Genomic DNA, 23,631 nt, shown 5'->3' on the forward strand with positions numbered 1-23,631 from the left:
TTCTTGGTAGTATTGTGGAGCAGGCTGAGTAAATTATAGCATATTTCCTAAATTTTCTTTAAAATGTACCGTAAAATGGGAAAAATACTGGTTATATTCAAATCTGTGGGATCTTTCCATTGATTTTAATTGGATCGAGAGTGCAGCGGGCGGGGAGGTCCCTGAACTTCATGGAGTTCTCTTGCTAACATCTTATTTGCACAGTGTGGTTTTGTTCTGTATTGGGGAAAATACATTTACTTGGTTTTATGTCTGTAGTTTCAGCTCCATCGTGATACTGCAAAACTCTCTTGACATATTTATTCTCTTCTAGGTGACAACCATCAGCCAACTACAAGACTGTCACAATGAGTTTTGTTAAATACGGAGATACAATAAAGGATGGTGACACAGCTATTGTGTTCTTGGGCCACGAATCCATGTTTCCTGTGAAAGTCCAGCATGGTACTGTAACTCAGACTAAGTATGGAGTCATCAGGCATTCCACGGACCTCATAGGCAAGAAGTATGGCTCCAAAGTGACCTGCAGTAAAGGAGGATGGGTGTTTATTCTTCATCCAACTCCAGAACTGTGGACCATGAATCTTCCGCATAGGACGCAGATTCTGTATTCCACTGACATCTCTATCATCACCATGATGTTAGAACTGAAACCAGGCTCCATAGTATGCGAATCAGGTAATAATTAATATGTTGAAATCCTTTATTAAGAACTAACACCAACACTTCCATGAAAAAACAGGCTTATCTTTATATTTTGCAAGTCTCTTTTTTTCCTATTGTGATACAATTTTCCCAGCCTACACATGGAGTAATTCTATTTCATGCGCACATGTTGTCAGCTGCTGTTTCTTCAACACATAATGTTACCTCAGTATGCTGGCCTCATGTACAGGTATACCTTTGAGTATGTGTTTGATTAGTTAATCTTCTTAAAACAAACGTATAAACATTTGTCTTTCCCTTTTCTGAAACTGTTAAGTACTTAAAAAATACGTGCTTCAAATAAAAATTCAGGCATTGAATTTGCAGTCTGAGAGAAAATAGTTGATATAAACCAGTGAAAGAGACTCTGATGGTGGGGTGTTGAACTAATAAGGGAAATAAATGGGCAGTATTTGTATAATGTGATACCGTGTAAGTACATATATTTAATCTTTCTCTTCCTAAGTGTGATCCACTTGTATCACTGCAACTGCACGCAAAACCACTGTAGCTGTATAATACAATGGATGATACGTTCATCACAGGGTTGTGTTTTGTTTCTAAACTTGGTTTTATTTAATACAACTTCCATGATTTTGCTTAATTTGCAAGTAAGGAATGGAATTTTATATTAATAGGTATTTTCCTAGTTAGATACCGTTTATAATAATGCCTTCATGACTTTATTACTGCAGACAGTATCAGGCTTGCTCGATTTGATTGCATCTCTGTAGTTTGGAAAAACATGAACTGAGGTAGTTTGTCCTTGTTTTTTCTGGCTGTTTCCTTTGAGTCTTTTTATGAAGCAGTTTCGTACACTTCCGTCTCAAGCATAGGTATGGCACAGGATCAGTATGATGAGATTGTGCTGTACTGCATTTTCCTGCATTTAACATTTCCTGTTCCTACCCAAACATAATTTTGAGCAGCTTTTCAGGCATAATGACCATGTTCCAACACAACTGAAATGCCACTTATCTCTGCATCCAGTTGCACCCCTTAAGAAACAGGTGGTATATGGAGCTGGTTGCTGTATAGCAGCACTTGAAATGGGCAAAGCCATATGCAGAAGCCTCTGGTACTACTAAAATGGTTGGGTCCTATGAGTTTATAATTTGGTTTGTAGGATGATCAAGCATTTTTAGGGTTGTCATGGGAAGTAGCAGTATTGTTCACTGGGCAGCTCTTCACCTCTTCCTCTCCCTGCTATGTTTAGACAGGATGGGAAAAATAAACACAGCATATTATTCAGGCTGGAGGAGATTTGAATTGCTCCATGTCCTGCCTCACTTGGAATAGGTGAATGTTAAAGCACAGAGCTGCACATAAAATGTTTTCAGTAATGTCAAAGGTACCTAGAGAGGATGAAAATGTTTAAAAGCTCATTTATCTGAACAGCTAAGAAATTGAAACACTTGATGAGGTAGCCTATCCAGATTCCCAAAAGTGTTATGAGTCAAAAGTCATAGCCACAAACCATCCTTTTTGCTAATGGGAAACTGTCCCCAGGCTTAATGGGAAACTGTCCCCAGGTTTATTTTAATGCTTGTGCTGTCAAAGTAGTATCACTTCAGCTTTCCAGGAAAAGTGAACAGTTTTACTGCTATAGTTGTGCTTGTATTGCTTGAAAGATTCACTGCTCATGAAGAAAGAAAGAAAGAGTATAGCATCAAATTCATCTGGTTAACCTCGAAGCAAGAGATCTTACTGCAAATTTGCTTGCAGCTGACCAGAAGTGGCGATTTGAATTAAAAATTTTACAGGTGTTGACAACTGGAGCCTCTAGGGTGGTGATGTAACCTACTTTGGTGCCATCCTAAATTAGACAGTATTCAGTGATCCAAAATCATTAGTTCTAGATTAACCTTGTGTGGCCTAGACGGAACCAGCCCAATGGCAATTAATAGAAACAAGACAGGAAATCTGGTCTAATAATGACATTTGAGTCTGCTTCCTGCTGGTGCTTGTTTTAAATATATTTTGAGCATTAATTAGCATGGAGGTCTGTCTTTTTTGTTATTTGAAATTGAACTTACATACATAGTTGCTGTATGGGCTGGCAGAACGGACACCGTAAAGAGGCCAAGCTCTTTTCCTCTTGTCTGACTAATCAGACCGTGGAAAGGTGCCCTGCATTTACGTAGTGTAGGCAAGCAGAATTGTGGGTTAGTCTCCACAACTGTATGAAGAAAGGATCGATACAGTAAGATGAAATACCCTCTGTGTCGTTTTGTAATACTGTGAATATGACTGTAAATGATCTTTTGTGTGTGATTATAAAAATTAAGTAGAATAACCAGAAGGCTTAATTTTATATCACTTGAATTATGCCGTTTAAATTGATTGGTCATGATTTGTCATAAATGTTATAAACATATTAATACAGTTTTTACTATATTTAATCATCTTTAATAAATACATAAAGAGCAAGCTTGTCAGCAGTGCATGCATAATTAAAATGATCCCAGCATGCTCTGTTGAGGCTACAAGAGAACTCAGCATCTGCCTGATGATTCATGACAGAGGTGGAGGAATATGATCCTTTTTCTGTCTTCTGCTAATTTCTAATTTATAAAGGTACTTTGAGATTTAAAAACCGTTAGCAGTGGTGCTGGAGCTAAGATCTCTTGAAAGTATTGGTCCCTGGTCTGAGGAATTCCCCACTCTGATACAGTCTTTTAACAGCCCAATCCTTCCAGAATTAAAGGATACTTGAGATAGCTACTAAAATACCTGCTGTGGGTGCCCTGGTAGTGTGAAACTCTAGTTCTCGCCAGGTAACCCTGATCCCATTTGTGTTCATTGCATGTGCAGCCACTGTCTAGATAAAGGAATAAGCTGAATCTTTTTTTTGGTGTTGCCACAATCTCCAAAACTAATCTTGATAGGCAAGGCTATTCTCAGTCCAGTGATTGCCTGTAGTATAACAACTCCATTTGACAACAGATTTTGAGGTTTTTACAGTTATTTTTATACTACATTGGAACCAATATAAAACCTTTCACATACTTTTTCCAAACAAAAGCGTGTGGAACCCTTTTTTTTTGTTTTTCTTTCCAGCCCCCACGTATCAAGGCTTTTTTACTGTCCTCTCTCCCTGGTGAGGCCTAAACAAGTGTCTGTCCTAACCCTCAAAATTACTCAGGGAATGCAGTACAGCACTGTGAAACTTCATTTAATCTGATAAATCTCAGAAATATTTTGGCATTGATGGAGCATAGTATTTAGACAAAATGTAATTTAGTCAAAAGTATTCTAACCACCATCCCACTGATCCCTCAGCATTGAGCAAAATCAGACTCACATGAGCAAAAATGTTAATTGGATTTTTTTGTTTCCCCTCAGCTAAATCCCAAATTAAAAATTGCTAAACCCTGTTCATTGCCACACAGCAATGGGTTTCTGAGCCCACAGACTGGATTTCTGAAGACTGAGAACAGTATTCTGGGTCCTCATGGTTTCTCTGTGGAGGAGTAACAAGAGCTGCTGGCCAGCCTTACACTAGAGCTTCTCAAAAACAATTATGAAATTTTCAAACTCACAGCTTGGGTATAGATTTTGTTAAGAATACACTCATAAAAAATTAATGAGGACTTAATGATTAATGGATACTTAATAAATGATTAATAGTTTATTGTGGAGTCCCAGCAAGTCAGCTGTATGGTTATGACTCTTCTGAAGTGCTTACAGACTTTTTTACAAATACCGCTCATGTCTTTACCATTTTTGTGGCATAAGCCTATGTAAACTGTTTGCAGCTCTATCTTTAGAGTACAGTGCAGACCAAAGTTTGTAAGTATTAATTTGATTTTGGAACGTGCTCATACTAATTAAGTCTATGTTTTATTCTTCCTTATCTACTTCTTAGCAGCTGTTCAGGTTAGAGTGAGGGAAGAATTCGAAAACCCGATCCTTGTATAGCACCTTTTGAAGTATAAGAAAGGCCTCATCAGTACAGACATCAGAGAGCAGTATTCTCTTGACATACCAAAGAACTGAACCAAAACTGTGGCCACGTGAGGCATCACTCTAATGTATCCAGACTTGTGGCTGACCTGCAGCTGATGAGGAATGCTGTTCATACCCTAAAGCATTTGTTTCCAGACTCTCTGGACTCACTTTCATCTTATCATTTCACTTGACCACCACGCGCGTTTCTCATGCAGCTCTGAACGTAACAATATTATGTCTGTTCTGCAGAAGATCCCTCCCTAAAGAACTCTGACTCTTGAATCTCTAAAGAAAAATTCTTTTCAGTCTTCACATTCCCATTCCTTTTGTAGGCAGTGCCAGCCTTGAAAATTTCCCTACTATCCTTCCCCCCAACTCCTCAATCTGGTCAGCGAGCAGTGGCCCTCTCTGACCTCCAGCCTGCTGCCTAAAATGCCTATTTCAGTGTGGTGTCCCCAACAGACAGGCAGAAGAAAGAGCTAATCTTCTGTAAAGGGAACTTCTTGGTGTGCTGTTTCCTCTTTCAGCTGCCAGCTGAAACTCTTTCCCTCCTTCTCCTCCCTCTCTCTGTCCCTGCTCTTGCTGTGTCTTACCTCTGCCACCATGATTTGTGCCCTTGACTATCTTCACAGTAAGATCTTTGGGTTAGTTTCCATCAGATGCTTAGTATCTCTTCATATATTTGCTAAATATTATTAATGATTCTCCTGTTACATATACTTGTCAGGTACAGTGAGCAGTCTTCCTCTGTTCAGTGTTTCTTGACAGATACTAGCTGTGGAGTTACTAGCTTTGTCTAAAGATTAATTTTCCTTGCAGCAGACACTTCAGTTCTATTAAAATGTTCCTAGATATTGTATTGACCTAGTATTAAATAATACTCTGCGCACTTTTCCTGTTTTCAAACAATATGAACCTGTGTAAGCACTTAAGAGCTTCTTCAGCTTTATTCCAAAATGCGTTTGCTGTAAACTGCTAATTTCTAATTTATAAAGGTGTTTATAAATTTACACATGATGCTGTAAACATCTATAGGTCCTAAATCACAATATGTAGTTTCTTTTTTAAAAAGAAGCACCGATGATGAGAAATTTTTAGGGAAGACAAGCCAAGCAATAGCCTGCAATGAGGAAGTGTACTGGAACACAGAATCAGGTCACTTATGTTTATAGCATGGGTGGGATTCCAGGAGGTTAGACAAATATCCTTTGCAGTAAGAAAACCAGACTAAACAGAAAACAGCGTACAAATGTACTCTGTTACTCAGTTATCAGTCAAGTGCTATGCTAGATGCTGTGGTAACACTCATGTTTCTCTTGACAGTGTTGAAATAGCAAGTGTTGTTTTTGAACAGCTCAGATGTTGTCCACTGCAGCTTTGAAAAGGTGAGGAACGATCTTAACGTGAACATTGTCTCAAGATGGCTGAGGTGTGTGGAGGCTTCTCTGTGGAAAACCTGTCACTTGAATAAGCAGAGAGTGAGAAGAACAGATCTGTTTGAGGTCAGGGGAATGATTGGGGAGTTCATCTGATCAATACTTTCTTGTCTACAAATCAGAAGGAAGTATCAGTAGGTGCTGAGCTAGAGTGTTTCATCTAGGTGTCCACTTGTTAGGATTGAAATTCTTATAAAACTGCAGGCTTTTCCTTGTCTTAGGAGAGGGCAGAAACACTCCCCTGAGCTTAGATGTATCAGAGAAGAACGCAGTGTGCTTGAGCCCAAGAAGGGAAGGATACTACATCAGTCTGCAGTGCCATTAGCCACCTAACTCATGTGGTTTTAACACAGGATCTTAATTCATGCCTTTGGACTGAGATGAACCACTTTCCTAGTCTACATGCTGATTCCTTACATGGTGCCGCCTCTTCAGATTTTGAGCTTTGAGTATGGCATATAGAATCATAGAATAGTTTAGGTTGGAAAAGACCTTTAAGATCATCCAGTCCAACCATTAACCTAAGATTACCAAGTCGTATTGGGTACCCTGCAGTGTCTCATTAAATGCCTGCAATGCAGATGTCTGCTTTTTGACTGTTTAAGATCACAGAATAGTCAACGTGAAAGAGCATCATATTTTCCAAAGGCATTACCAATGACATAAGTGCTCACCTAAGTGAGCTCTAAAACAGAAGCTGTGGTGTTAAGAATGTCTTCAGTACAGTTTGAATTATCATTTTACCTCTCTTCTATAGAGTCCATTCATGATTAATATGCTCTAGGCATTGTCCTGTGGTAGAGTGCAAACAGTTTCTAAGGCTATTTATAGTGCAAGCTGTCAGAAAGGCAAGCATCCTGGTGTAAAAATTATAAACTCTGTTTGTTCTAGAAATCAGCTTATCTTCTGCTTTCTAGGCCAAATCAGGAACACAGGCATTTCACTGCACCTATATGAGAATAAAAATCTATTGAAGTCCATCCAGTTCTTAACTTGCCTCTTCTGATACAAAATATTAATTTGGGGCATTCAGGTTTTTGGTTTGTTTGTAGGCAGGTAGTTCAGCTACCATATTTCAGGTTTGGCAGCTTTCTAGTTCATGTTTCAATAGTGCTCCTTGCATTTTGCTGCTTCCCTGACTGATTCTGTATCATGCTAAGGATGCTTTTCATTTCCCAAGGAAACCTGAACCTGACTAGAACTTATTCCAGACTGGTGCCTAAGCCTCTTTGAGTCACATTTTGCTGAATTCTGCTTTTCTCAGTGGCAATTTTGAAATAAGGACAGAGAGAAATTGAAAAGTAATAGAGAAGGTGGTGGGAGGACTCAAATGTTGAATGTTGCAGATTTGCAGGGGAGAAGGTGAATATAAACATTCATTTCCCCTTCTACAGCATCAGAGAAACACAGGGTTGAATGCCTGCCTTTTGTAGACAGTGCTGTTTGGGCTTTAGGGGTTGCGTTGGGTATGGATTCATGTGGAACTGCCAGACCCTCCTATTCTTAATGAATCACATCAAGTGTGCTGAACTATCAGGCACATGAGAGTTGCCGGTCATCATCATTTCACAGGACTGGGTTCAGAATCTGTCATCTCGTCGAGGAGAGATTTTACAATGGTGGGTGATTCATAACTGTCTTGTTCTTTGTTTCCTGCAGTTTTGAGAGTGTTGTCACGGAGAAGGCAGGCAGCATCTTCAGAAATACTCTCATTAATGATGTTAGTGTGATAGAATTTGGTATGTTAAAATGTGATACATATGTATTATTCTCGTGTTTGTGGTAGCCAGACAACAATAAGTAATGCCTGGCAACCTTGTTTAACAAAAGCTCAGTCTGTAATATGCCTGCAAGTGGCGACTTCCAACATCCTGGTTTTAGTTCAGGGTTTGGCTTGGAGGGTTTGTGAATAAAAAAAGAGTATCAGGAAATAAGCCAAAAAATCTTAATGGGTTTTCCTAGGAAGGAGACAAATGGTATCTTCTGTGGTGTTTTTAAGAGCAGATTTAAAAGGAAAGTGATTAAAAATGTAAGAGAATATGAACAAGGAAACTGGGATACATGCACAAGCTGCCTCTCTCTTCTGCTTACAGCCCAGCTGTGCTGACAGGCCTTCTGTTCACTCCTTTAGATTAGCAGAGAAAGATGCAGAAAGTGTGCAGTGTTACCCATTTGAGAGGTAAAATAATTAAATTCCGTGAGTTTGGAAAAGTTCTCAGTTGAGCAATCCTGCCTTCTGGCATGAAATGTAAAGGCACAATTTCAGTCATTTTAGCATCCTGTGAACAATAGTTCCCTGCTCTTGTCATTAAAAAAAAAAAAAAATCAGTGAAATGCTATTTCTTTGCTATGCACATATGTCACTGAGTTTTTACAACCACATGGCTACTGTGCTACCATTACTCCTTTTGATCAGGGAAAAGTTTACATTGACATTTAGAACCTACAGGTGCCATGAGCAGATAGCTTTTCATGTGTGCACATATAACTGTCTTTTGCCTGTTGTTTGCTTTATTTTAATACTAGCACAGATGCATGGATTTTCACTTCAAATAAATGTGTGTGGCAGAGTTTCTCTCTTCCCTTGGACCTCTGAGGCCAGTGCTAAAATTTGTAGGTCCTCCCTCCCCAACTAATCTGCGCCATTAAAGCTGGGGGGAGGGTACTGGTCTGCCCCTTGGGGTCAGAGCCCTCTCAGAGGGAAGCAGAGGAGCGGCGGGGATTCCACAGTGCGGTTGGTTGATCTGGTGGCAAACATGGGCTCTGAGCTCTGTTTACAGTCTGAATGGCTCCCCTTTCAGAGCTGTCGGATTAAATACAGTGCCACGACAATGTTCCTCCCCTTACGCGACTAGAGGGCAAGAACCTTGGATCCATCAGTAAACTTTGACTTCCTGTACGGTTAGGGAAAGTATCACTCCAATTAAGCAGCTGTACCAGCCCCTGTGTCCCCTAATTAATTTCCTTTCTACTAGTTTCTGAGCTTTCTCCACCACTGCTGTACTTCAGGTTCTGTCTTCTGTAAGTTTTTTAAGATTTATGTTAGTTGAAATAACTTGCTTCAGGCTAAAATTTAGCCTGAACAGTCATTGAAGATAGCTAGAAATAGATTTGCTTTCTACAGGAGAAATGTGTTCCAAGTACAGAATTATAAATCAATAAACACAGATAATTTGGGGTTGCTGTGCGGTTTTGAGTTTGGGGGGTTATTCTGTTAAATGCCACTTGAGTGAGTAATTTGTAATGTGAATTGGTATATGGGTGTTTTCTTCAGTGAAAACGTTGGTTATTAGTCATTCATCTATTTAATATGCCAGTGGATCATTAAAAACAAGTCTCCTAAATTATCAAACAAAAACAAAGAAAAAAATCTGTGTCTTAATAGTTAGTCCCTGGTTGTACGTGGTAATTCTGCTTACGTACAATTTCAGGCATGTGATGGATCTCATTAGACTTCGTTAAGATTGTGTAGGTGTTTAGGTATGTAAGTCACCTGTGAAACCAGGTTGTTTGGTCAGCATGACTGCAAGAAGCTGAGAGGCCTTGGTTTTGGATAATTTCAGTGCGAGCTGAGGGTGGCCAGTGTCTCTTAAGAGGCCTGGGCGAACAGACTCCATATCCTGAAGGCCATTTGTTTGCATGGATGTCAATAGGATTTTCGAGCTTGGACCCTTGCCAGCATCTTTTCTTCATTTTAATGAAGTATAAAGTTTTGAAAACATGTTAAAATTTGCCTTCATCTCTTTTCACCCTACAAGAGTCTGGCACTTTAAGAAAAACTCTCTGGTTAATTTCCCTGAATTTTTCTTGTCGTATTTACTTCCTTGTGTTCTCTTGTGGCACTTGTTAGAACTATAGCTGACCCTTGGCATTATTTTTCTACTTCAGGGAGATAAGACAGGTCCTGAGTTTGCCAGATTTTTAATTAATGCTTTGAGGACCCTAAAGACTGTTTCCTAGGTCATTTAGTCCCTCTCTCCTTGTGAAGGAAGGACTGTTCTCTTTTAGTAGTTTAACCAATGGTTTCTGTTCATTTGGGTTTTGAGTGAGTGATCCAAGCAGGAGGACTCATGGAGAAGACCTTCATTCTAATGTTTAGCACTGTCGAAAGGCATTTCATGAGTTGTTTGTCTTTTCTAGGTACAGGCAGCGGATCCCTCTCCCACGCTCTCATCAGGACAGTGGCTCCCACAGGGCACCTGTACACGGTGGAGTTCCACCAACAGAGGGCCGAGAAGGCCAGGGAGGAGTTTCGGGAGCATGGGGTGGAGCATCTGGTCACCGTGACCAACCAGGATGTCTGCAAAAATGGGTTCGGTGTCTCAAACATTGCAGATGCTGTGTTCCTAGATATTCCGTCTCCGTGGGAAGCCATAGGACATGCAAAGTCAGCGTTAAAAGCTGAAGGTAACTGCACTTACCTCTTTCTCTTCAGGACGTACTGTGCATGCACACATCTCTGGATTTGAGCCATAGGCCAGATCTGCTCGCTTCCACTGTGTGATCACTGTTCTCAAATGTCAAAGTCTCTAGGCATTTCTAAGGCTGAAAAACCTTCAAAAGAGTTCTTCAATTTACAGTGGAAGATTTGAAAGGAGAAGAACAACTTTTTCCTACAGGCCCGTGCTAGCTGCTACAATTAGCATGGGCAGTTTATAAAAAACCCTTTGAACCTTTGTCAAGTGCATTTTGCTAGATCTGAGGTGTGTGGGAAGCAGCAGTAACAATAAATGCTGAAAGCAAATTTCTTTGGCAATTCAGTGGAAAGGTGTTTGTATAAAAGGTGTTCAGACAGACTTCACATCAATCACTGCAGATTTGGGCCTATTTAACAGAGCACCCCATCAGTAATGTTAAAGAAAATGTGGTTATACTTAAATATGCTTGCCAATTTCTGCCTTAAATCTCTGCTGTTGGAGGTAATGGGAAGTTTGCCGTTGGTTGCAGTGGGAATGGAACATAAAGGCTGTTCTAGCTTATGCCAGTTATTCTGGGATTGTGACAGCAAGAGAGAACTGCTGTTGAGGTATTGGATGCATTTCGTCGGTTTATTATAAGTCTTTTCCCTATTGAAAAATAAGCTTCAGTGAATAAATCATTCTTTTATCCTGGAACAAATTTTCCCCTAATTAATGTTATACTAGTGTAACCGTACTAGTGTGGATCTGAACTAACTTGTGCCAGATCACTTCCATCTACAAAAGTGACTTTTCTGATCAAGAGAGCATGGAGTGTTGATGCTGGGACATGAGTTTAGTAAAACTTGATTATGTGCCAAGGCCCAGTTCTTTGTTAAAATATGTAATCACAGGACTGGCTTTAAGTAAATTGCTAGGTCTTCTTGAAATCACAGGATTTAAGCTTGTTCTTAAAGGTCACCAAGTGTGTATTACCTTGCTCAGTCAGGACCAACCGAGCTGTTAGGCTACCTCAGCTACTAATGAAAATTTTCTAGAAAGCTTTCTGATACCAATGTAACACATGATTTCTTTAAAAAGTGAATAAATAGAGACTTGTTAGCACTCTGTATTTGCAAGGGTTACAGATCAATTTGTAGCTGCTTTCCAGTGTGTCCTGGGAGAAAAATAATTTTCACTGCACTTGTACGATGCCCTTCCCATGCTCAAATTATCTAATCTAGTGAGCACAACACTCAGCTGACTTCCCAGCTTAGAAGGCGCTGCATTGCGCAGTCCAATTTGAAATATTTAAGTGGTGCATGTTTAGAATACTAAGCAGAGCTGCTTGAACAGTTCCAAGTTTTGAATCATAGAACCACTTAGGTTGGAAAAGACCTTTAGGATCATCAAGTCCAACCTAACACTACCAAGTCCACCACTAAATCATATCCCTAAGTGCCACACCTACACATCTTTTAAATACCTCTAGGGATGGGGACTAGGGGCAGCCTGTTCCAGTGCTTGACAACCCTTTCAATGAAGACACTTTTCCTAATATCCAATCCTTGTCTCACTCCAGCATTTGAAATCCTAGAAAAGGTATTACAGTCCCAAACTGGCCATACCATCTGGCTATACTTTTCTGTGCTATGCTACAAGGTTACATCTACTTAGGCAATATAAATAATGCTTTAAAACCCCACATTTTTGTGTTTGTGAAGTAGCATCATGCATTTTGCTGCAGTTTTTGCTGCAAACAGCCACCAGTGTCTGAGATCTGGTATTGGTCTAAGGCTCATCTCTTGGGTTTCATAGTACCTGACTGAGCTAGGGGCATTTTTTAAATTTTGTTATTTTGCATATAAACAAAAACTGTTTTTCTTTTTCATATAAAATATAATTGATTGCAGTAGTAATAGGTACAAACTTACACACATTTCTGTTTTATTCCAAATCATGTGGGTAGTTTTTTTTTTCTACTGCTGTAATATCTAAAATATGATAGAAGGGTATCTGTAACTGCTTCCCTTTCCCTACCACAGGCAGATAATTTTATAGTGCTCCTTTGTTTTGTTTTCAAACAGTTAAAAGCTCTTCTGCAGTAAGAACAGTCTGTGCACATACTGCTGTTGTTCACTGCCGTTCCAAGGGTTAGTATAGTGATAAAGCATCACTGGAGAAAATGAGTCGTTCTACTCTTTTCCCTCCACGCCCTCTCTCTCACATCTGGACAGGGTCACATTTGAATCATTCACACTGTGGGTTTTATTGCAATGTGCCATGCAAATATCGCAGCTGTACTGCCAGATAGCGGTAATTTATTCCCTAAAGTCTTAAGGTACTTTGAATGAAATCAGAGCTAAGCAAATTCAATATATAGCATCAGCTAGCCTCCTCTTTAAAACCACAATATTCATTATAGAATGTTCAGCTGAGACAGTATGTAAGACAGAGTTCTTAACCTTAACAAAACCTTATCAAATCAGTGTTTTCTCTCCTACTTAAGCTCAAGATCCTGAATAGTTGCAGCTCCTAGTAGGCTGAGTGTTAACGGTCCTCTTCACAGAGAACATTTATCACTCACGTTATGCCTTGCAGTATGCGACTACTATGCTACTTACAGTAGCTTGGCCTCCCATTTAAAGCACTGCCAACCTCTGAAGAGCTAAAAGAATAAAATGGCACAGTAGGTTTGTGACTAGAAGATTCTGGTTCTCTGGTGATGTGCTCTGACGACGTTCAGGCTTGTATCTCAGCTGCATCCTTCTGTGCTGATATCACCAGTCACACTTTCAGCAGAAATGCTGCTTGTAGTATCTCTCGGGCACTGCTGCACTGCAGAACTTGCTTTCATTTCCAGACCTGCAGTTTTTCTTTTGCAGCATCTGCTGATTAATGTTTTCCTATAGTCATAGCTGCTGTTCCCAATATCTGACCTTGGTGGTTTTTGCCAAGTTGCTGCTAAAACCTTCAGGCTAAATTTTTTCAAATGAAGAAAATGAAAAAATTGTGAGGTAACAAAAATATCCTCAATATTCTACAGTTCTTAAATGCCCTGAAACTTTTGACTCACAGTCATCTCACAGCTGAAGACTGTAGTGCTTTGAATATAATTCTGCACCCACCTACTCTGCTCTCATAAATATTGTCTATTTCTTCCCAGGCTGTGGAAGATGAGGCAGAAACCCATTTGTACAATAATTTTCATGCAGATTTTAAATTTTCAGGTAGGGAGGTGGAAAAATACAGCCATGTATTAGGTTGGATTGGCCTCTTGCATTACAAATCGGTCCTTGGCGGTGTTCAAATTAACTGAGTCACAAATTTATTAAAACCACCGCTCTTTTATTTCCTTTCTTTCCTTTAAAGATTTTACTCTTAAATTCAGACTTGCCACTCCCTCTTGAGTATCATAAAGCCCCTAAGTTAGGAGTTTGTCGAATTGCGATCCTTGAGAAATCACCTGAATTGGGTAACATGGTGCTGTCAGGTCTCCCCCCAAAACTCTCCAGGGAAAGTTCCCTCCGAACATCTCCCTGTTTTGGCCTCTGTGTTTCCTGCCGTCACAGAAACCCTTCAGCAGTACTCTGCTCTTTGTAGTTGTAGTTGGTTTTCATTTCCAAAGTCTTATATTTGTTTCGTTTGTACACAATGGATTTAAAACAGGTCTTGTTTGCATTTTTTTCCCCTTAGCATAGCCATTGATTGTTTTCCTAACCTGCCAAGTTTGGTTATTACAGATGCTGTATAAGAGAATAAATAATATCTCATCCTCCCAGTAGCCTGTGGTGCAGGTCAGGCATTGCCTGGTTTAGCTAGTTTCAGTTTTCATTGGGCTTGCCTCCCTTCTCCCCTGAGCTTTCAGGGATTACCACGTCCATGTAGAAAGTCTCACTGGCTATTTTTCTTGAGCCCCAGAGGTTATTCATGGTCCCGTTTCTAAACCACCCGGGTGTGGCTTTGAGGAGCAGCTGAAATCCCTGGCCACAAGTCTCACCCCTGTGGTGTCTGGGCAGGGAGTACCCCAGGCTTAATCACACTGAGAAGAGGGCAGCGACATGAAGGCTGATGTTGTTTGGGCTCGGGCTACCTCAAGAACGCACAGGGAATGTGTTAGGGCAAGAAGTGGAGCCTGACAGTCTAGCATGCTGTTGTCCTCCACCCATGCAGGTGGTACTCAAGTTGGTATCAATGCTTCGCATGTCCCCAGGAGATTGTTTTGGAATGAATGGATGAAGCAATAAGTGTTTGCTAAAATGTCGGCACCAGCCTTTGCTAGTGTGGTACCTGCTTTGATTCGAAGGAGAATTAACTCAAGGTGAGGTTAAAGATCCACACACTAACTTTAAATTGAAGCATATCCTCTCAACATTGAGGGGCCATCTGGTCCAGTGCAAAGCTGGATCTAGGATCTAGGATCTAGGACCAGGTGCTAACCCACAAAGCGGCTTCATCTGGATCCCACGCACTGGCTGTTTGCTGACACAGCCCCAGTAGTTGTATCTTGCTGGAGGGCATTAACCTAGCTCCGGTCTGTCAGCGATTGGTAGGTCAGGTGCACAGGATGGGCCTGGCCTGAAGTAAAAGTGATTCTCTCAGTGTCAAGAGTCAAACAGAAGGATTCCTGCATTGTAATCCATGCTGTGGAATGCCAGCCAAAGCCATTGGCCTTTACACAGTTTGTAGGAAGTAGTTTGGGATGAAAGGATCCTTAAAGGAAGTTATTAGGTTTTCTTCCCCAGTTTGGAGCCACCTGATTTTTTAATTTCCTTGTTGCATGCTTTTGCTAGCCCATAATAGTGAGCAGGAATAAATTCCTTCTGAAGGATGCACCTACATATGTAGAGGTCAAGGTCACATTTGCAGAAAATCACATCAAACTCCTATTAATGAGCTGGCAAGTGATTTGGAGAAAATTTTCTTTTCTGAATCAAGAAACATCCTTTAATTTCTTCCAACAGCCGAATCCTGTAATTTCACTTGTCAGGGAAGCTACATCAAATCGCCCACGAGCACACTCACTTAAAAGGACGTTCTGTCCCCTTTTACAGAGGCAATATTTTTAGTGTCCTACTAGCACAGAGTAAATGCCACGGTGATGCTGCTCAGTGACTCTCCTGCCTTGCCCGTACATAATGATAATGCCTGTGTGATTTTTTTTCTTCCATGAGATCTTTGTAACGTAATCTTCCAATTATGACAATGCACTGAAGTCCCAAAACCCAGGGCTGTGTTCTTTTACCAGAGATAAAAATGCTGTGTTGTATTCTTTACATCACAGAATCATTTCTAAAATTACAGGCCCTTTTGCCTGGAACTTAATGGTGCTGCACTACATATGTTCTCTTTGCATCTTCTGAATAATATTGGGATGATGAACAAACCTGCCAGAGCACTTGTGACATATACTATAACCTACAGAAGTGAGAGCACATAACTTGGACACATTTTCTGTATCATAAGCATGCACTGGAGTTCTTGTCAATTGGGTAGCACTGCCAGATTTTCCATACTTGAAACCTGATGCAGTTGTTAGCTAAATAGAATTAGTAGAGGTGTTAGTTCTTGCTCAGACAAACCAGAACCAAAATTTTCTGTGGGAGTTGCACAGGAACGTACCAGGAACTGCTCTTGAAGGAGGAGCGACTTTTCAAGGCACTGACCTCTTGTAAAGACGCAAGGGTGTGTCCCTTGATTACTAATTAGATACTGTCTGTTAAAATGTACAGTGCTATGTGGATGCAAATCTTCTCTTTTATTTCCCCCATCCCTTAAGCTCTCTTCTCTAATCATTCCAGTCTGAATTGTACTTCAATTTTCATATCCTCTCGACTCTAGTGCTGGTTACAATGACTGCCAGGACTGTGTGGGCTTGTTCTAGCCTACGGGTTCAGGAGATTTAACCTCTCTATTAAATGTTTCAAACTAACTCACTCCCTGTAAAATTGAAGGTAGAAAAAATTTAAGTCTTTCATACAGTCTCATTATTCTCTTCTCCTCAACTGTAGCACTTGTCAGATGCATTATACATGAATAAACACATTTTTAGACAGCTCTTCAGATCAAAAAGCTCACACAGCTTCCCAATGTGAACAGGATTAATCTCAGATAATTACTATATCAATTTATGATGACACACAGATCTCATTAACCAAGCTTTCCTAAAAGGAGAGCTCTGAAAGAACACAAACTCAGTTTGTACTAAAAAGTTTCCGTTCAGTTGTTTTCGCTGCTCTCTAGTCTAGTCCACCCCTTTGTGATCCACAGACAGAGCAGTGTGCCCCAGCAGCAGAGAGGGAGGGAGTACATGTCTTTTCTTCATTCACTAAGGAATCCTTGGCATGGCAAGACAAAGCAATGCATATTCAAATCCTTTAAGCCCTAAATGCCTCTTGATGTCTAAAGGACAAGAGGGCCCTGAGAGAATCTGAGAATTGTGAATGCTGAAATCTAGATTTATATCTGTTTGGTGATTGTGAGAGAAAGGGTGTTGCCTAGCTGGTAATCCCTCGGGGATACAGAGGGCAGCCGACAGTGTAGAGAATTCAGAAGCATCTGGTCTGTTGAAGATGACGGGGTCTCTGCTCCTAGAACAGATGAGCACATCCTCTTGAGTGCTGGTTTTCTGCTGCTCAGAGTCCACTTTTTTTGCTGGTCTAAACACACCATGGCAATTGAAGCTTCCCAAATCTTTGTGGTTTAGACAGCCTCTCGCAGTCTGGAACTGCAGTTTTATTTTTGCCTTCCGGCCTGCTGCTAATTGTAGCTTTCCAATCTTCTCTTAATATCTGCTTAATCAAACAAGCCCAGCCTGCAAGTCAAATCTGGCCTGCCCAGTGGTGTGTACAGGAAAAAGCAGAGGAGACCCCCCTCTCACTTGTTAGGATCCATAAAGACAGATGCTTGGTGGCTGTGCTTCTAAGCTATTTGTTGGTATATTTATTTGGGAGGGATGTATAATAATAACCAGAACAATAGGTATGAAAGCGAAAAAATTAAATTGGCAGAACTACTAAAACCTACTGGCTGCTCTCGGTTATATGGAATACCAGCTGCTATGCTGCTTTCTCACTCATCATACCTGAGAAACTTCCAGCAGTGCAGTAAATAAAGTAACATTTTTTGCCCTTCCCCTCTGGATATTAGCTATTGCAAGCAAGAGCTTTCTTCCCTACCAAGTGGCTTGAAAGCCTATTTTCTGTAACCTACTTCCTCAAGCAGTCAGCTTTGCAAGGAGGCAGTCTGATAAATCATCACCAAGTTTGGTGTTGACATGCTATGCTCAGCTGACCATCCTGAGGCAAAATGAAGGGTGCTCTGCCTTTAATTGAAGGCTTGACAAGAACTGTAGGCGACTCTGTGGCTTGTATGGCAACAGCTGCGTGCAGGCTTCTTAGTTTTTGACTGTAAATCTAGAGCATGTGAATTCAAAAGCCTAAACATATCTTGAAACCCTTGTAGTCAGAATAAATAAGAACAGACTTACTGTAAGTGTAAATATATTTCCCTTTTTTATTGCAATATAAACCACCAAAACCAAAAAGCCTGAATGAAATAGTAGTAAGTCTCTGGTCTCTCTGCAAATTCTTGCTTTGCAGACAAAGAGTTATTGTGAACTGACATTTAGCCAAGTTAGACATTTGTTCAGTTCCCTACACAATAAGAATATAACATCTATCATTATAACATATGTGCATCACAGTAGCTTTCTAATTATGTAACAGAAATTCCTTCCTGAGCTTTTCTCTTTTGCATCTACAAACATGGTAGAAGTGTGTACTGCTTTGGCCAGAAAAGATCAGCTGTCTGATTCAGAATCATCTTGGTAGCCTTGGCCATCCTGATGAACATATAAATCTAATTTCATGGGAGCTAGCAGACTGAGTGTGCAATAACATCGGCATCAACAGAGTTGGTTAATAATGACACATACCGGCATTAGTTTTGCAGGTGATTATTAGATTTGTTTTTTAATTGTCACTCCAGGGAATTACTTGTCCAGGGTACTTTGTTCTGAAGATGCACAATAAGAACCCCTGGCTGTGGAGACTTTATTTCAGGACTAAAATTAAATCCTACTTAGTCAGTGGTGGATTAATGGTCATGGAAAGTGTTCTTCCCCAGTCAGTACCCAGCACATCATTGCTGCACAGTAGTGATGCTTTGAGACCTGGTGCTTTCTTTTTTTAGAGATGCGACTTTAGAAACAAAAAAGGAAAAAAATGGGGAGTTTGAGATAAAGCAGGCTTCATGTAGTCCCAGCATAGCCTCTATTTTTAGCAGGATGCTTTAGTCTCACTTGCACAGGTTCTTTACTTAGACAACTGGTGTGTTGGAAGGCTTGACTGGATGAGCCTGGGAGAGGGCTGGGAAGGAATGCAAATCAGGTCAGCAAGCATAATTGTAATAAGTAAAACAATAGTTGAAGCTGCATTGCCCAGTGTTCCTTCCCCTAGCACAAAAGCTTTTCAGGAAGGGCAGTTGCCTTGTGGGACACTGTGTCCTGGGTGAAAGCACATACCCTGGCCTTATGGCAGACAGTGTCCTTATAATTCTTTGATCTGATTTGGCTGTGGCTTTTCAGAGTAAATCTGAATCATTCTATTCTCAGCTGTTAAGGTGACATTGTAGCATGCAGAAAGTTGTAGGGGGCCTATTAATACTCTGTATTTAGAATCAAAAAATCTGAACTGTGCACAGACAAGGAGATGAGTCCTATCTTAGAGTTTTGAAGCGTTTGCTGTAAAACTGCCCACTATGATATCCAGTAAACTTTAATGCTCAGGGGACATGCTAGTCAGCTTGACTAAAAGGGTAAAGCCTTAACAGCACTCCATCTATGGCCTGGAGAGATTACTTTATTCTGTACACGCATACCATCGTTCTCAAATAAACACAGACGCTTTTGTCAGAGTGTGTGTGCACGCACGCTTATATTCTAATGAAGGCAACTCTGTACAGTGTGTGGAGAATGACTTTGGCTTTGTGTAGGTGCCAACTTCAGTTTGGTGCCTCAGTCCAGAATAGTGGATAGTGATTCCAAAGGAGTCGCTGCTCTAAAGGGATCAGCTTTTAATGGTTTTATCATGAACAAATGTGGTGGGCAACACTGGATTTGGAAGATGAATGAATTAGCTGTTGCGATTTTTAAAGGATCCGAAGCATCATGTAGAGTCATGCATGTTTGATTTTATGCACTTTAAATATGCATAGTTGCCTCACGGAGATTTTCTTGAAGAACGTTTTCACTTTTCTGTATAATAGTAATTCTGTGGGCATCTGGGAGAATTTGAAAAAAGATAAGAAGTGCTTTGTTTTGGTTTTTGCTCTCTTTTCCACTACCTGTCTCATTTTGCAGGTGGCCGCATCTGCTCTTTCTCCCCCTGCATTGAACAAGTCCAAAGAACCTGCCTAGCAATGGAAGAATATGGTTTTACAGAGATTAACACCTTGGAAATTCTGCTCCGAGTGTACAATGTAAGGACAATTAGCTTGCAAATCCCTGACCTTGGAAAAGCAGCTGAGGATAATTCTAGCACTGGCTTTGACAGCAGCAACCCATCAAACCAAGGTAGCCCATGCACTAATCTGCAGCAAGGAACTGTGCAGTTCAAAAGCAGCGTGCCACTCAGGGAGATGGTCGGTCACACTGGATACCTGACTTTTGCCACCAAGAGCCTGTTTTAGTACATGTTGAGTTTGTGCAGTTTGGAGTGGTTTGTGTGTTTGTGTGTGTGTTCTGTTTTCATGGTTCTTTTTTGTAGGGCATCCAAATTTTTACTCGTCAGGGAATTCCATATATAGTCAGATTTGGTTGGAATATGCTTTGTTTAAATAGCACACAAGCATTAACCAGAGCAGCATCGAGGGAATGTTGAAACTCTGGAATGGTGCTCCGCTTGCCGTCAGAAAGAAGATAAATTAATAGCAAATGGCCATTCACTGGAATGTGCAGAATAAAGATCTCTCCCGATAAGAAAGCAAAACAAACAGCACACTAATTGCATATAAGTTGGATTTTTTCTCCTGTTTTCTGAATTACTTTCCCAGTCTTATGTTTTTATTTTCTTCTAGCACCACTAGACACTTTTTTTTTAACTTCTCTAGTGTCTGTGTTGCTTTTAGGAATGTGAAAGTGCCTACTTGCTTCATTTTAGATAGAAAATTTGCAAGGTCATTGGGTTGCCAACAGGACGGATCGCAGAATTAGTATTTCCTTGGAATAGTGTTCGGCTGCACAGAGGATTATTGGCAGTGCTCAGGAACACAACCTCTCACTCCATTCCAGGCTGGCATCTGCAAATCATTCAGATTACACAGAGGTCAAAAAAGTGTGCTAATTGTTGGATTTGGTTTAAAATAGTATATTGTGTTCACCAGTTTATAGTAGAAATTTGGACCTGGATTCATACTCTAGTCTTCTAATAGATCACCCACTTCCATAGTTGATGAATCCACTGTGAAAATTCACTAAACAGCTGGTTAATATTATCTGAACACCTCTTTGTAAGCGGTGTGGCTGAGGTTCTGTTTGTTTGGTGTTTTATGCGCATTATGGGGTACTGTCTTCCTGCAGGTGAATGACACATTGCTTCTGGCAGGATTTCTGTCTCCAATTTGCAACAACAATGCAAATTTAGTAAAATCCTCAACCAGCTTTATTAATTAAGTTTTCGGACCATTTACTCTTTGGTCTTCCATACAAAGCTGGTGGGTGTGATGAACTGTTTGAATGCTGGATTAAATTTTGTATTTACAGATTAAAATAGCTTAGTTGCTGGCTGGGGCTAAACCACGACAGCAACTTTGTAAAGTTCCTTCTTTCTTTTTTTTTTTTTTTTTAAATGAAATCACAAATATTTTTATTCCAGCCACTAGTACTGTCTCTGGAAGCATTTAGCCATGCCTTGCATTCGGTACCTGAATATACTGATTGCTGTGTAAGAAAAATAACCATTCGTAAACTGCTGCCTGAACATTTGAACCTGATATCCTTCCCCCATTCTTGACAAAAATAAACAAAGCTAAGCTTTTAACGTGTTATAACAGAACGCTAATCCATAACGGTTTAAAGAAAGCTCAACCGATCACGACAGCAAAGATAAACTGTTGAGCAGATTAAAGGCAGAAAGCAATTCTGTTCAACTAAATCAGTTATGTAAGTTGGCCTACAACTGTAGCATTTCTCCAGAAATGATGTGAAAGTTCTCTTTCTACGGCTGTTAATGTTCTCCAGAAAGGCATGCAGTAAACTGTTAACACTATTTATATGGTTTGGTAGCTGTATTATAGTGACATGCCTGCATGTGTATGCATACGCACATGTTTGTGTGCTTAAACCACCACCACAGAAGTAAGTACTAACATAAACCAGAAGAAAGGACGGGGAAATACAACGTTAATGCTACAAGGTTGTTCTTAACTTCCTTCAAGGTGATTCTCATTCACTAACAAGTGGGATCCCCCGTCTTCACCAGGGATAGTTCCAGCCCTAGACTTGATTCGTTTTTCCTGACAGACTTTAGTTTAAAATAGTGTAACATTTAAACAGGATTAAAGAGCATTTAAACAGGATTAAAGAGGAACAAAGTCGCGTTTCTGTCCTACAAATAGACGTGGAATGGAAATACCGATGTGTCTTCATGGAGCTTGAAACAAGGCTGATGCCTTTTTGCCTACAAAGCTCAATTCAAAACCCCTTGAAATAATCCATTGACTTTGCATGGTCCCATATTGATTTGATCCCTGCTGAGGAAGGGCAAGCATTGCGTAAGAGGAGAAGGATTTCATTTCTGTCTTTGCAATGTTAAAAAGGCTTCTGTGTTTTTGTTGCCAGTCACAGCCATGGCCAGCAGCACCACACCACTTCCTGCTGTTGCTTTCTTGTCAGGGTCACAAGGAGGATCCCACACTCTGCAGTGTGGACAGCACTGTGCTGCCAGAACCCCCCACTGTTTAATTCTGCTTATGATCCCCCATGTTTTACATTCTGGCTACATTCCCTGCCTAAAGTCGTAAATCAGAAACATGGGCATTTCCTGCCACATTGGGGAATCTGCCCAGGCCACGCTTTCAAGACTCCTTTCTCTTTTAGCTTTAGTCTTCAGTCTAGAATGAAACATCTCTTCTTCCTGCCCTGACACAGTTTGGTCACATGTTGGCCGGCTGCACATTTGCATTGCTGCCGTGCACTTGGATCCCTCAGTTGTGGACAAGCACCGGTACACAGCTCTGCCCAACACCCAGGGTCAGCTTGTCCTGTTGTGCTCTGTGCCCTACAAGCTAGCATGGAGAGCAGTCTTGGACACCTTGCAACCTGCAAGGCAAACAGTAATGACTAAGACAAGGCTTGTGAAACACTTGAGAGGTCTGCTGCTGTTCACTGTTTACTTGTGCTTTAATTAAAGCATTTACAGATCTATATCTCACTGTGGTTGTTTCCTGCTTACCTGTTAGCACAACACTGTTTTCCTCTGAAGAAGATGTGATCATAAATCCTGCTTGAGAACCTTAAAGAGATGAAGTAGCAAAAATGCTAGGAACTTACTCTTCTGCTTGATTTCCTGCTCTGTCTTCTCCTTAGGTACTTTGGGATACGTGATGGTGAGGAGATGGTTCTTCCTGGGAAGTGTTCAGAGATGAGGGTTCTGGTTGACGGTCACTCCCTCGGGAGTACATCTGTGCTCCATTAGTCCTGGTGAACTGAATGACTGCGGAAGTCATGGTGACCTAGAAAGGAGGGGGGCCCAGAGATGCAGCGGGCCTAGATCTACTTGTAAATACCTAGCGCTCATCCCAGCAGGGTCTGCATCATTTAGGTGGGCGAGTGCACTGGGCAGCCCACGCGTTCATGCCTTACCAGGTTCCTTCTGGACAGAGACTGGAGAAAACTGTGCCCTCCTGGGCTGCAGTTCAGTGGTGTTCGGTGCTCCCAGCTCACCTCCGATGCCAGCTGGAGCAGTGCAGGCTCAGAAAAGGAGGGCTGAGAGATGGCTGCGTTCTCGGAGGCCGTTGCGGGGCTCCATCTCGGCTTCTGCTTGCGCAAATATGAGAGAGGCACAGTAAGAGCAAAGTGGGAGAGTCAGCATTGCATAACCATGATGTTACACCAAAGGTACGTGCAGCTGTGGCTAGTCAAA

The 23,631-nt window shown here is 40.9% G+C and overlaps 1 protein-coding gene across 1 annotated transcript; it reads left to right on the forward strand.

Moving 5' to 3' along the window:
- The first annotated feature begins 347 nt into the window (after window positions 1–347).
- Window positions 348–20,179, forward strand: TRMT61A (tRNA methyltransferase 61A). The gene is made up of 3 exons (XM_009481852.2): window positions 348–678; window positions 10,233–10,499; window positions 19,851–20,179. The coding sequence occupies exons 1-3, from the start codon at window positions 348–350 to the stop codon at window positions 20,177–20,179; spliced, it is 927 nt and encodes a 308-aa protein (XP_009480127.1).
- The last annotated feature ends 3,452 nt before the right edge of the window (window positions 20,180–23,631 follow it).

Source organism: Pelecanus crispus, chromosome 6 (genome assembly GCF_030463565.1).
Source record: "Pelecanus crispus isolate bPelCri1 chromosome 6, bPelCri1.pri, whole genome shotgun sequence".
Classification (NCBI taxonomy): Eukaryota; Metazoa; Chordata; class Aves; order Pelecaniformes; family Pelecanidae; genus Pelecanus; species Pelecanus crispus.